This window comes from Panthera pardus, unplaced genomic scaffold, assembly GCF_024362965.1.
Source record: "Panthera pardus isolate Hobbes unplaced genomic scaffold, ASM2436296v1 HiC_scaffold_8, whole genome shotgun sequence".
NCBI classification, from domain to species: Eukaryota; Metazoa; Chordata; class Mammalia; order Carnivora; family Felidae; genus Panthera; species Panthera pardus.
In genome coordinates, this window is record NW_026527013.1 from 112,695,989 (window position 1) to 112,708,427 (window position 12,439).

A 12,439-nucleotide genomic window follows, 5' to 3' on the forward strand; every position below is an offset into this window, starting at 1 on the left:
TTTTCCATAATTTTATCTTCTAGTTCACCTGTTCTCTCCTCTGCCTCTTCAATCCGAACCGTGGCTGTCTCCATTTTATTTTGCAGCTCATTGATAGCATTTTTTAGCTCCTCCTGGCTGTTCCTTAGTCCCTTGATCTCTGTAGCAATAGATTCTCTGCTGTCCTTTATACTGTTTTCAAGCCCAGCGATTAATTTTATGACTATTATTCTAAATTCACTTTCTGTTATATTGTTTAAATCGTTTTTGATCGGTTCATTAGCGGTTGTTATTTCCTGGAGATTCTTCTGAGGGGAATTCTTCCGTTTGGTCATTTTGGATAGTCCCTGGAGTGGTGCGGACCTGCAGGGCACTTCCCCTGTGCTGTGGTGTATAACTGGAGTTGGTGGGCGGGGCCGCAGTCAGACCTGATGTCTGCCCCCAGCCCACCCCTGGGGCCATAGTCAGACTAGTGTGTACCTTATCTTCCCCTCTCCTGGGGGCGGGATTCACTGTGGGGTGGCGTGGCCTGTCTGGGCTACTTGCACACTGCCAGGCTTGTGGTTCTGGGGATCTGGCGTATTAGCTGGGGTGGATCGGCAAGGTGCACAGGGGCAGGAAGGGCAGGCTCAGCTCGCTTTTCCTTCAGTGATCCGCTTCAGGAGGGACCCCGTGGCACCGAGAGGGAGTCAGACCCGCCGGAGGGATGGATCCGCAGAAGCACAGCAGCGTTGGGTGTTTGCTCGGAGCAAGCAAGTTCCCTGGCAGGAACTGGTTCCCTTTGGGATTTTGGCTGGGGGATTGGCGAGGGAGATGGCACTGGCGAGTGCCTTTGTTCCCCGCCAAGCTGCGCTCTGTCCTCTGGGGCTCAACAACTCTCCCTCCGGTTGTCCTCCAGCCCTCCCATTCTCTGAGCAGAGCTGTTAGTTTATAACCTTCCAGATGTTAAGTCCCGCTTGCTGTCGGAACACACTCCGTCCGGCCCCTCCGCTTTTGCAAGCCAGACTCAGGGGCTCTGCTTGGCCGGCGGGCCGCCCCTCCGTCCTGGCTCCCTCCCGCCAGTCCGTGGAGTGCGCACCGCATCGCTGCCCTTCCTACCCTCTTGCGTGGATCTCTCATCTGCACTTGGCTCCGGAGACTCCATTCTGCTAGTCTTCTGGCGGTTCTCTGGGTTATTTAGGCAGGTGTAGGTGGAATCCAAGTGATCAGCAGGACGCAGTGAGCTCAGAGTCTTCCTACACTGCCATCTTCCCCTCAAGACAAGAGTGGTTTCTGTAAATCTAAATTATTCCTAAGCCTTGTCCTCCCCCAAAATAAGAAAACCTTCTATATATCGATTTTTCTAATTGGCAATGTGATTTATTTGATACATTCAAACATTAATCATTCTATAATAAGTTAATCAAATGTTTAGAGTTTAGACCATGAGCTTAGCAGAGTAAAGATGGTAGAGATGAGTAAGTGCAGGCCATTCCAGTCTGAGGGAACATCAGTGCTCACTGAGGCACAGCTGCAGAAATGTCATCCCTTACAGTCTGTTTTCAGATGTCAGACAACAGCATGAACTTTTGCAAAATAAGTAAACTTGTTCCATAAGTAATGCCGAAGAAGTGAAGAAATATTAGTAGATAGGTCTGTAAAAATGCCTGCAAAGTGAGTCTCCCATGAAGAAAAGAAGGTCTAGAACAATACAACCTGCTTCAAGAAACCTTATAATTCTGATTATGTCACGAGACTGCATACTCTTCTCAAACCTTTTCTAATTGCAGTCTCCGCATTGTTTGATTTTACAACTCCTTCTGTCCTACATTCTCCTTAGAGTATATGTGTTATATGTGCCCTTTTATATTTTTAAGTAAATTTCATACATATGAATTTGCTATGAGAAATATTTAATAGTATTGTGAAATCATTGAGCTAATTGGTAACATCTTATAGCTTCATCAGTAAGTTTTGAGATCTGGTTGCTTTTAAGAAATAACATTTGTCACCTCAAGGAAATGTAATTGAATAAATGAGAGAGATATGGGTCAGGAACCTGGGTGTCTTGAGTGTTTTCACCTTTGCACTGGTAGTCCTAATGAATGCCCACTCAACAACAGCATTCTTACATTCATTCCCCTTTAAGGTGCTGTAGGCAAGTCTCAGGTCTCCAAGATCCAGAATACAATTCAGACTTGAAGTTGAAATGAGAAAAGTGGGATTAGTATAGTCTGAATGTCTTACCTCTAAAACTTAGGCACATCAGACAAATGCAAATTGAGAGACATTTTACAGAGTATCTGACTGGTATTCCTCAAATACCAAGTTTGTACAAAATAAGGAATATCTGAGAAATTGTCACAACTAGAGGAGCCTGAGGAGACATGATGCCTAAATGGCAATGTATTTTGAAGGGGATCTGGGAGCAGAAAAAAGATAATAGGTAAATATTAAGGAAATATGAATAAAGTATAGAATTTAGTTGATAAGATATTGATACTGGTTCATTTGTTGTAAAAAATGCACCATAGAAATGTCAGATATTGACACTGGGGGATACTGTGTGCAGGGTACATGAATACCGTGGTATCTTTGCAAATTTTCCCTAAATTGAAACCATCCTAAAATAAAGTTGATTTTAAAAAACTAAACTAGGGGTGCCTGGATGGCTCAGTTGGTTAAGCGTCTGATTCTTGGTTTTGGCTCAGGTCATGATCTCATGGTTCACGAGTTTGAGCCCCACATTAGGCTCTGTGCTGATAGTGCAGAGCCTGCTGGGGATTCTCATATTCTCTCTCTCTCTCTCTCTCTCTCTCTCTCTCTCTCTCTCTCTGTCTCTCTCTCTCCCACTCTTTCTGCCCTTCCCCTACTCACATGCACGTGTGCTGCCTCTGTCTCTCTCAAAATAAATAAACTGAAAAAAATTTTTAATAAAAAATAAAAAAAATTTGCCTATTATATTATACCATTCATAAGCAAGACTTAGAATTACCACATAAAAATAATAGACTGAGGAAAACAAAAAACAAACAATAAAAACTCTCTTCCCAATTATCATTCACCCATGTTTATATAGGACCACTTTCTTACACCATACACAAAAATATATTCAAAATGGGTGAAAAACCTAAATGTGAGACAGGAAACCATCAGAATCCTAGAGAAGAACACAGGCAACAACCTCTTTAACCTCAGCTGCAGCAACTTCTTACTAGACACATCTCTGGAGGCAAGGGAAACAAAAGCAAAAATGAACTATTGGGACTTCACCAAGATAAAAAGCTTCTGCACAGCAAAGGAAACAATCAACAAAACTAAAAGGCAACCAACAGAATGGGAAAAGATATTTGCAAATGACATATTGGTTAAAGAGCTAGTATTCAAAATCTATAAAGAACTTATCAAACTCAACATCAAAAAAATAAGTAATCCGGGGCGCCTGGGTGGCTCCGTCGGTTAAGTGTCCGACTTCAGCTCAGGTCACGATCTCGCGGTCCGTGAGCTCGAGCCCCGCGTCAGGCTCTGGGCTGATGGCTCAGAGCCTGGAGCCTGCTTCCGATTCTGTGTCTCCCTCTCTCTCTGCCCCTCCCCCATTCATGCTCTGTCTCTCTCTGTCCCAAAAATAAATAAACGTTAAAAAAAAAAAAAAAAAAAGTAATCCAGTTAAGAAATGGGCAGAAGACATGAACAGACATTTGTCTAAAGAAGATATACAAATGGCTAACAGACACATGAAAAAATGCTCAACATCACTCATCATCAGGGAAATGCAGATCAAAACCACAATGAGATATCACCTCACATCTGTCAGAATAGCTAAAATTAACAACACAGGAAATAACAGGTGTTGGCAAAGATGCAGAGAAAGGGGAATTCTCTTACGCTGTTGATGGGAATGCAAACTGGTGCAGCTATTCTGGAAAACAGTATGGAGATTTCCTCAAAAAAGTTAAAAATAGGACTACCCCCACAATTGCACTACTAGGTATTTACCCAAAGGATACAGAAATACTGATTTGAAGGGATGCATGAGCTCCACTGTTTATTGGAATGGGCTAAATGGGTGATGGGCATTAAGGAGGGCACTTGTTGTGATGAGTCCTGGGTGTTATATATAGGTTTGGAATAACCAAATTCTACTCCTGAAACCAATACTACACTATGTGTTAACTAACAAATTTAAATAAAATCTTGGAAGGAAAAGAAGTCTATATTTGCACTATGAAAAATAAAGGGAGCACTACGCATTTTAGTGTTTAGACTTGTCTTCTTCAGACTATATCACATAAATATCACCTAGAGAAACTCACATATTCTAGTAATTGCCAATTAACAATATAATTGTGTGTGCTTCATCAGACTTTGCCAAAATTAAGAAAAATAAATCTACCTACAATAGTTAGTTGCTCCTCAATCTACTTTATCATTACATTTGCATAACCTTCATTAAAATGCCTCAGTCCCATTCAGGATTCTTACAGAACTTCAAGAATGGCCACCTTGGGTGGTATAAATAAGCTGGTTCTTTTGTTTGAGATTCTTTTTCCTAACAGCTTTTTTTGAGGTTTAATTGACTTACACTGCACATATAAAAGTATACACTTAGAAAAGTTTGGGCATAAATGTACACCTGTGAAACCACCACAATCAACATAGCCAACCAATCATTCCTCAAAACTTTTACATGCATTTTGTAAATACTCCATCCCAACCCTCTTTCTTCTGCCTGGCTCTTGACCACCCCTGGTTTGTTTACTGCCAGTATAAATTAGTATGTATTTTCTAGAACTTTGTGTATATAGAATCATACATTATGTATTCTATACTCTCTGACTTCTTGCACTCAGCATACTTGTTTTCAGACCTGTCCTTATTGTGGAATGTATCAGTAGTTCCTTTTTATTGGTAAATAGTATTCCATTGTATGGTTGTACCCCTGTTTGAGCTTATTGGTATCGATGCCCATTTAAGTTATTAAGTTTGTTTGTAGTTTTGAGATATTACACATAAGGTTGCTCTGAACATTCATATGTAAGCCTTTCTGTGGACATGCACTTTTATTTCTCTTGAATAAATATCTGGGATTTAAATGGATGGATCTTATGATAGGAGTATGTTTACATTTTAAATTACCAAATTATTTTTATTGGTCTTCCTAATCCATTTAAGTCCAAATTTCTAGATTCAAGGATTCCTTAATATTTAAAATAACAAGCTTTTTTGAATATTGCAAAGTTTGTTATTTCTATTAATTTCATATTTGTTTTCTATACTTACTGTTTTGTAGGCAAGCAAAGGTCGAACTACAATTGTCATAGCACACCGACTTTCCACTATTCGAAGTGCAGATCTGATTGTGACCATAAAAGATGGGATGGTGGCAGAAAAAGGAATACATGCTGAATTAATGACAAAACAAGGTCTATATTATTCGCTTGTAATGTCACAGGTAATGTTTATGTAACATAATGCTATGTTAGCAGGGTTGTTTTTTTTTTAACCTTTCAGAGATCATACCACAGAGGTCCTGAATCATAATCTTAGATTTCACAAAGCAACCAAGGCTTATTTATAATTCCTCTGTGAATAAATGCAATGTGACTAATATCCCCAGCATTTTGCTAGATAATATGATGAAAATTAAAGAATTAATGGGAACCTAGCACCTAATATTTGCCAGGCACACTGCAAACAGGCTTCCAAAGAAGACATCCAGATGACCAACATGAAAAAATGCTCAACATCACTCATCATCAGGGAAATTCAAATCAAAACTACAGTGAGATATCACCTCACACCTATCAAAATGGTGAAAATCAAAAACACAAGAAATGGATGCCTGTATGGCTCACTTGGTTAAGCATCCAACTCCAGATTTTGGCTCAGGTCATGGTCTCATGGTACATGGGGTCGAGCCCCACATCAGACTCTACACTGAGAGCCCTCTCTCTCTCTGCCCCACACCTGCACATGCACTCTCTTTCTCTCTTTCTTTCTCTCAAAATAAATTAAAAAAAGAAAAGAAAAAAGAAACAACAAGTGTTAGTGAGGGTGTGAAGAAAAACCCTCATGCATTATTGGTGGGAATGTAAACTGATGAAGCCACTGTGGAAAACAGAATAGAGCGTCCTCAAAAAGTTGAAAGTAAAACTGTCCTATTATCCAGTAGTTGCACTACTTGGTATTCACCCAAAAAATACAAAAACACTAATTCAAAGGGATACACGCACCCCTGTATTTATTGCAACTTTATTTACAATAGCCAAATTATAGAAACAGCCCAAGTGTCCTTTGATTGATAAATGGGTAAAGAAGATGTGGTGTATATATACAGTGGAATATTACTCAGCCATAAAAAATTATGAAATCTTACCATTTGAAATGACATGAACAGAGCTAGAGAGTGTAATGCTCAGTGAAAATAGGTCAGTACGTAGGTCAAGATGTATGGAATTGTTGAATCACTATATTGTATGCGTGGAACTAATATAACACTGTATGTTAACTGTACTGGAATTACAATGGAAAACTTAATTAAAAATATTATTTCACAAATTATGAAATTTAGAAAGTTATGAGCCTCCGTGTCCTCCTCACACTTAAAACTTCACATTCTGAACCCCAGCTTTCTCCACAATGCTAGAATGAATTATTTTTAAACACCTTCTATAAAGCAGTCAGAGTAAAAAAAAAAAAAAAGTTTGAAAATGTAATCTTATATAGATTCAAAACCTGCCAGTTTCAATTTTATTTCATATTAGGCCATATTTTTCTTTAAAAATAAAATTAGCCATTATATGACAGTTGAATCTGTATGATTTTCATTCCAGAGTAGACCTGATAACTTATCAAATTATTAAGTTCCATATTTTCAAACTAATAAGGATACCAATAAAAGCAAATAGCTATGGTTAAATTAACCCTATTTTGATGTTTTTTAAAACTACTACACTTGTATCTTTCTTTGAAGTAACGTGCCTTTATTTTTCATTATAACTAAACTAACACTCCATTATTAGGTCTTATGTTAAAGAGTTTCACAATGTAAGGAAAACAAAAATTGAATGTTTGTGGTATAAATGTATAAGTATTTAAAACACCTTATTCAAAATGGATTAGTAGTCTCTGATTACAAAAATAAGATTCATTCTGATAAAACAATACCATTTTTAATACTCAGTGAACAACTACAATATTCTGGGTACTGCATAGCAAACATAACATGTGTGGTATCTACCTAAACAGTAACGCATTTCTGAAACTCTGAAAGTGCTTATTTGCCACTATACCTGTAATGTCCAAATGAATCAGTTTGTTAGAATTCATGATGCTCAAAAGTGTTGTAAAGTTACTGTTGTTAAGAGAATCAATCACAAGAAGCAGCATAGCAGTGGTTAGGGTTATGAGCTCTGGAGACACCATAATTTGAAATTCTGACTATGCCACTTAATAGTTTTAGGCCCTTAGGTAAATTATTTAAATTCCCTGTGCCTCAGTTTTCTAATCTTTAACATGGAGAAAATAAAAGTAACTTATTTATGAATTACTGTAAGTATTAAATGAGTCATTCATGTAAAGTATTTAGAGTTATTGTTGTCATACTAAATTTTATTATATTACTATTGCTAGTATTATCCAATCAAACTTTTTAGAAAAGTTCAAACCAGGAAGAGTAATGCTGTAATTATTTATCTTAAACATATATGATTACTTACAGACATATTCCTTTAGTGATTTTTTCACATGAAATGAAATAAAAACTGGTGGATAGATACATACCAAAACTTTCTATCATAAGTATTTTGTCTAGCAGTCTTCTCAGGAAAAGAAATTGCCTTTGACCTGTTAAACACCTTCTTAGAAAAATTTATTATGAGAAGAGGTCAAAATTTCATTTTAAGCCTGCCACAAAATAAATAGCTCCTGAAAAAATCCAAGTAAATGATTTCTTTCTTGGTAGAGAAATTTATAGAAAAATAAATAAATAAATAAAGTGATAGTATAAAAGAATGTCTGATTAAAGATGTTAAGATACTATAAAGCTGGTTAAAGCTTACCATACTTTGAAATGACTGATTAACAGTTGTTAAGCTTGTCAAAGAAGCACAGTGTCTGGAAAGCCTTCCATATGCATATGCTCTTTTGCACCTAAATTCACCTAAGGCTGTCTGTCTCTGCTCCAACCTGGTCTGGGACACCATCATCCAAACTGGGCTCCTCATTTCTGTCTTGTCTCCCTCTTCATCTCTTCGTGGGGAAGTCACAAATTTACTCACACCATATTCAGTTGAGCAGAGAACGTGTAGTTTTTCTTTATTTCACTAAATCTGATCTCATTTCTCTGAGTAGCCAAAAAGCCCAAAAACTAGACTTAGAGCAGTCTGGTTTAGAACTTCCTCCTTGCCCTATCATTTAAACAGTGTCTTTAAAGTTAACTTGATGTCTCTGCGATTTCTTATTCTCTAGGAGCTGGCCCATTGAGTTGCTTTCCAATCAGTTTAGAAGGGGCAGCAGTTGCAGGCCTAGCAAGTGTTATTGTCTCCTGACATTTCTCTCAAGCCTAGAGCCAGCATCACATTTAAGTGCCTAGCTATATGTTATAAATTTATAAGTTTCATGAAAGGCTAGGAATAAGGAATCAGAAAGAGTATCTTTGAAGTCTTCTCCCTCACAAAGTTCTTTTTACTAAAATCTGTCCCTTCTAGTGGAATAGTTGTTTTCAACTAAGGCATTGTTCTCTCCAGTTAATTATACAGGTCTTTGGAAAAGAAAGCACAATAAGCTATTGTCACCCACTAACATTTTAGTATAAGTTGGACTTACTAGTCCTCTATCAAGCCTGAAAACTTCAGCAAGAACTGCACAAGAATATATCACTTTCAGTATCAGATGCAATACAGTTTTAGAGGGATGCTTAATAAAATTCTTTTGAATTTTGAAGGCATTATTCTAATGGTGACATGTATATTCTTCATTTAAGGATATTAAAAAAGCTGATGAACAGATGGGACCAATGGCATATTCTACTGAAAAAAATACCAACTCAGTTTCTCTGTGCTCTATGAGTAACATCAAGTCAGACTTTACTGGCAAGTCTGAGGAATCCATCCAATATAAAGAGGTAATGGTTTAACAAATATCAACAAGTTTTACCCACATGTTCTCCAATTAATTTTCATTTAATTCTTATAATATTTAGAATATATGATAAAATATTACTTTAGCACTAAGTGTATAAAGCAAATCTTTCCCAAACTTCACTGTAGTATTACAGTAATGCTCTAAGAAAGAGGTCCTCAAATAAGACTGCATTTATGTCACAGGTCATTTTGGAGGCAAGAAATCTCTTAAGAATGGGCTTTGCCCTTCTTTTTCTAGTTCCTTTAGACGTAGCAGTATTTGGCTAGTGAAAATTAAGAGAATTCTAAAGAATGCAGAGGTAGCAGACAAAAGTAGCAACCACTAGTGAGGTTGAAATAGAGACCCAAAGAAGAGCCCTGATTCTTCCCCAGCCAAGGTTGAGATTCATGCCTCACTTCAAAGGGCACAACTTTTGTTCACTGGATGGCAGAGAAGTTGATAAGATACCTCACTGGTGGGGTTTGCTGGAAATCTGTCCTGTGGCATGCCAGAACCCCTAGGTGCCAGGAGAAGCTACAGGGCACTGTTGGAACCAGGAACTGGACAGGTTGCCCTATGCAAGAGTCAAGTACAGCCCCATGTGTAGTAAGGTGCATGCGTTAGTGACCTGGCTGAATCACAGGCCAGTGCTATCTGGGTCCCATGGTTAGGCCTCTCCTGGCCAAGCCAAGAGCTGGACAAAGCACTTGGTGGCCAAACACACGAGAAAACTGCACTCAATTAACTCTGAAAAAAACTGTGCAAGGAGAGTAGCAGAGAGAAAAACTCATCCTGCAGGAGCCTTCCCAGTAAGCCACCATAAAGAAAAACTCCCCCCTGTGGTGTTTTTCCAGTACCCTCAACTGACACAGCTTGACATCTTACTATCTGATAAAGGAAAAATATTTATCAGGCAAAAGGGTGCATTTGGACCCAAAAGGTAATAAATCAGTAGCCAGGACAGAGGTGGTATTATTTTAAATAGGGGGAACAGCTAATATAAGGGCCTGGAGTTGGGGTCACAGTGACTAAGGAGCAAAGAGTTGTGTGAGATACTCAGGGGCTGGATCAGGCAGCACCTTGTAGACCATAGTAAGATTTTGATCTTGTCTTTTAGATTCTTTCCTTACTCTGTCAGAAAGCCATCAGAGGTTTTTAACCAGTGGTCCGTGACCCACAAGGAAAATCTGGACAGAATTCAGAGGCAATTAACCTGAATTAGAAAAAATATCATAACTTTTTTCCCACCTATCCTTGATGAGAAATTAATTTAATTATGAATATGAACAACAAACTACAGTATTATGACCAGGGCCTATAACATCACCAATGAAAATCACAGAAATTTTGATATCTCATTACAGTTGTTATAGACATGTTAGAATATCTTTACACTCATCACTATTATATCTTGTTATTTAATATGCTAATAATGAAACACAACCATAACTGTGTCACAACTTTGAATTTTTTGTTAAATATTTTGAATACTATATTTCAATTTATTGGTTTTCTTTGAGACCCATGGGTTATTTAGCACATTGTTATAAATCCTTCTGGTAAGGAGTCCTCAGATTTCATCAGTCTTCCAGAGGAGTCCCTGACACAAAGCAGGTTAAGAACTGTTGCATGAGAGGGTCTTATTCAGAAAAGTGCATGAACCAATCTGTTTGATTTGGCTGCTGTGTGGAGAATGGTGTTTGGGAACCAGAGTGGGATCAGGGAGAACAAGGCAGGGAAGAGATGACAGTGGTTAAGTAATAGACCTGATGGACCTGATTAAAGCTGTCTAATTAGAAATAAATTATAGATGGAGAAGCAACTAGGACAGGATATTGAGAAGCAGGACCCAGCAAAATTTAAATTCAGGTAGAAAAGCAGTCGCCAACAAAGGAATCTAGAGAATGGCTAGAAAATAAAAAGAAAGCCAGGAGGGTATGGTATCATAGAAGCCAACAAAGGAAAGTGTCACAAAAGAGGAAGAGATCATTTGTGTCAAATGCTATGAAAACCAGATGAAATTAGAGATTTCTGCTTTCAGCCAAGATAGGTTAACAGGAACTGGGTTTACCTTTCTGCTTGAAACACCTAAGAAACAGAACAAAACATGTGGAAAAATTTTCTAACATTGGACGTGGTGATCCCTGAGGAAGAAGAAACAAATGAAATAAATCTTATCACTGATCCAGGTTACTGCCTGGATAGTTTCCAAGCCTCAGAGCTAGAAGGGGAAACCCATGCAGAGCCCAGGAAGCCAAATTAGGCAGCATCCTTAGAACAAAGAACTAAAAGAAGAGAGTTTCTCAGAGTTCCAGAGATCTTCATAGGTTCTCCACTGAGTCTTCATCTGAGTACTGATCAGCACATTAAGAAAACTGCCAACGGCAGAGGAAAGATGTGCGGGAAAGGAGGAAAGAGAACAGTCCTTTCACAAAGGCTTACAAAGGGTCAGGAGTAGTTAGTTAACAATGATTAATAATTTTTTTAAGTAGTCTCCATGCCCAACATGAGACTTGAATTCATGACCCTGAGTTCAAGAGTCACATGCTTGGGGCACCTGGGTGGCTCAGTCGGTTAAGCGTCCAACTCTTGATTTCGGCTCAGGTCATAATCTCATGGTTTGTGGGACAGAGCCCTGCATTGGCTCTGTGCAGACAGTGCAGACCTGCTTGGGATCCTCTCTCTCCCTCTCTCTCTGTCCCTCCCCCACTTGCATGCATGCACACGCACTGTCTCTCAAAATAAATAAACTTAAAAAAAGGTCACATCCTTTACTGAATGAGCCAGCCAGGCACCCCAATAATACTTTTGTAAGTGTATTTCAAAAATAATTTACTTTTTTAAGAAAAAAATAACATTGCAGTATAGGGTTTATTACAGAAGTATAAGTAAAAATTTGTAAAAACAGTATCCAAAAGACTAGGAGGAAGAAATGGAAATATTCTATTTTAAGGCTCCTAAGTGGTATGTAATATTACTTCAAGATAGACTGTGATGTTAATAGTTGTCAAAGTATATTTCAAAGCAATAAAATATTACCAGGGATAAAGAGGGGTTTTTTTCATAATTATATTAAAGGATCAATATATAAAAGAACCAAAAAGAGAATAAAAATTTACAGTTTTACCAGAGATTTCAATACTTCTCTTAAATATTGATGAAACAAGTAGACTAAAATTCAGCAGGGGTATAGATGACTTTAATAGCACTCTCAACCAGCTTGAACTAATAGACATTTATGGAAGACTCCACCTATCAACAGAAGAATACACATTCTTCTCAAATGCGTCTGAAACATTTATCAAGACAGACCATATTCTAAGCCATAACACAGGTCTCAATATGTTTTTAAAAATTC

The 12,439-nt window shown here is 38.0% G+C and overlaps 1 protein-coding gene across 1 annotated transcript in view; it reads left to right on the forward strand.

Annotated features, from left to right (window-relative positions):
- The window catches only part of ABCB5 (ATP binding cassette subfamily B member 5), a 134,054-nt gene that overhangs the window by 66,519 nt on the left and 55,096 nt on the right, over window positions 1-12,439 (forward strand). Inside the window, exons 15-16 of the mRNA XM_019443565.2 lie at window positions 5,249-5,410; window positions 8,942-9,082. Of these exons, the coding sequence (XP_019299110.2) occupies window positions 5,249-5,410; window positions 8,942-9,082 (303 nt within the window). The remainder of the gene's footprint in view (window positions 1-5,248; window positions 5,411-8,941; window positions 9,083-12,439) is intronic.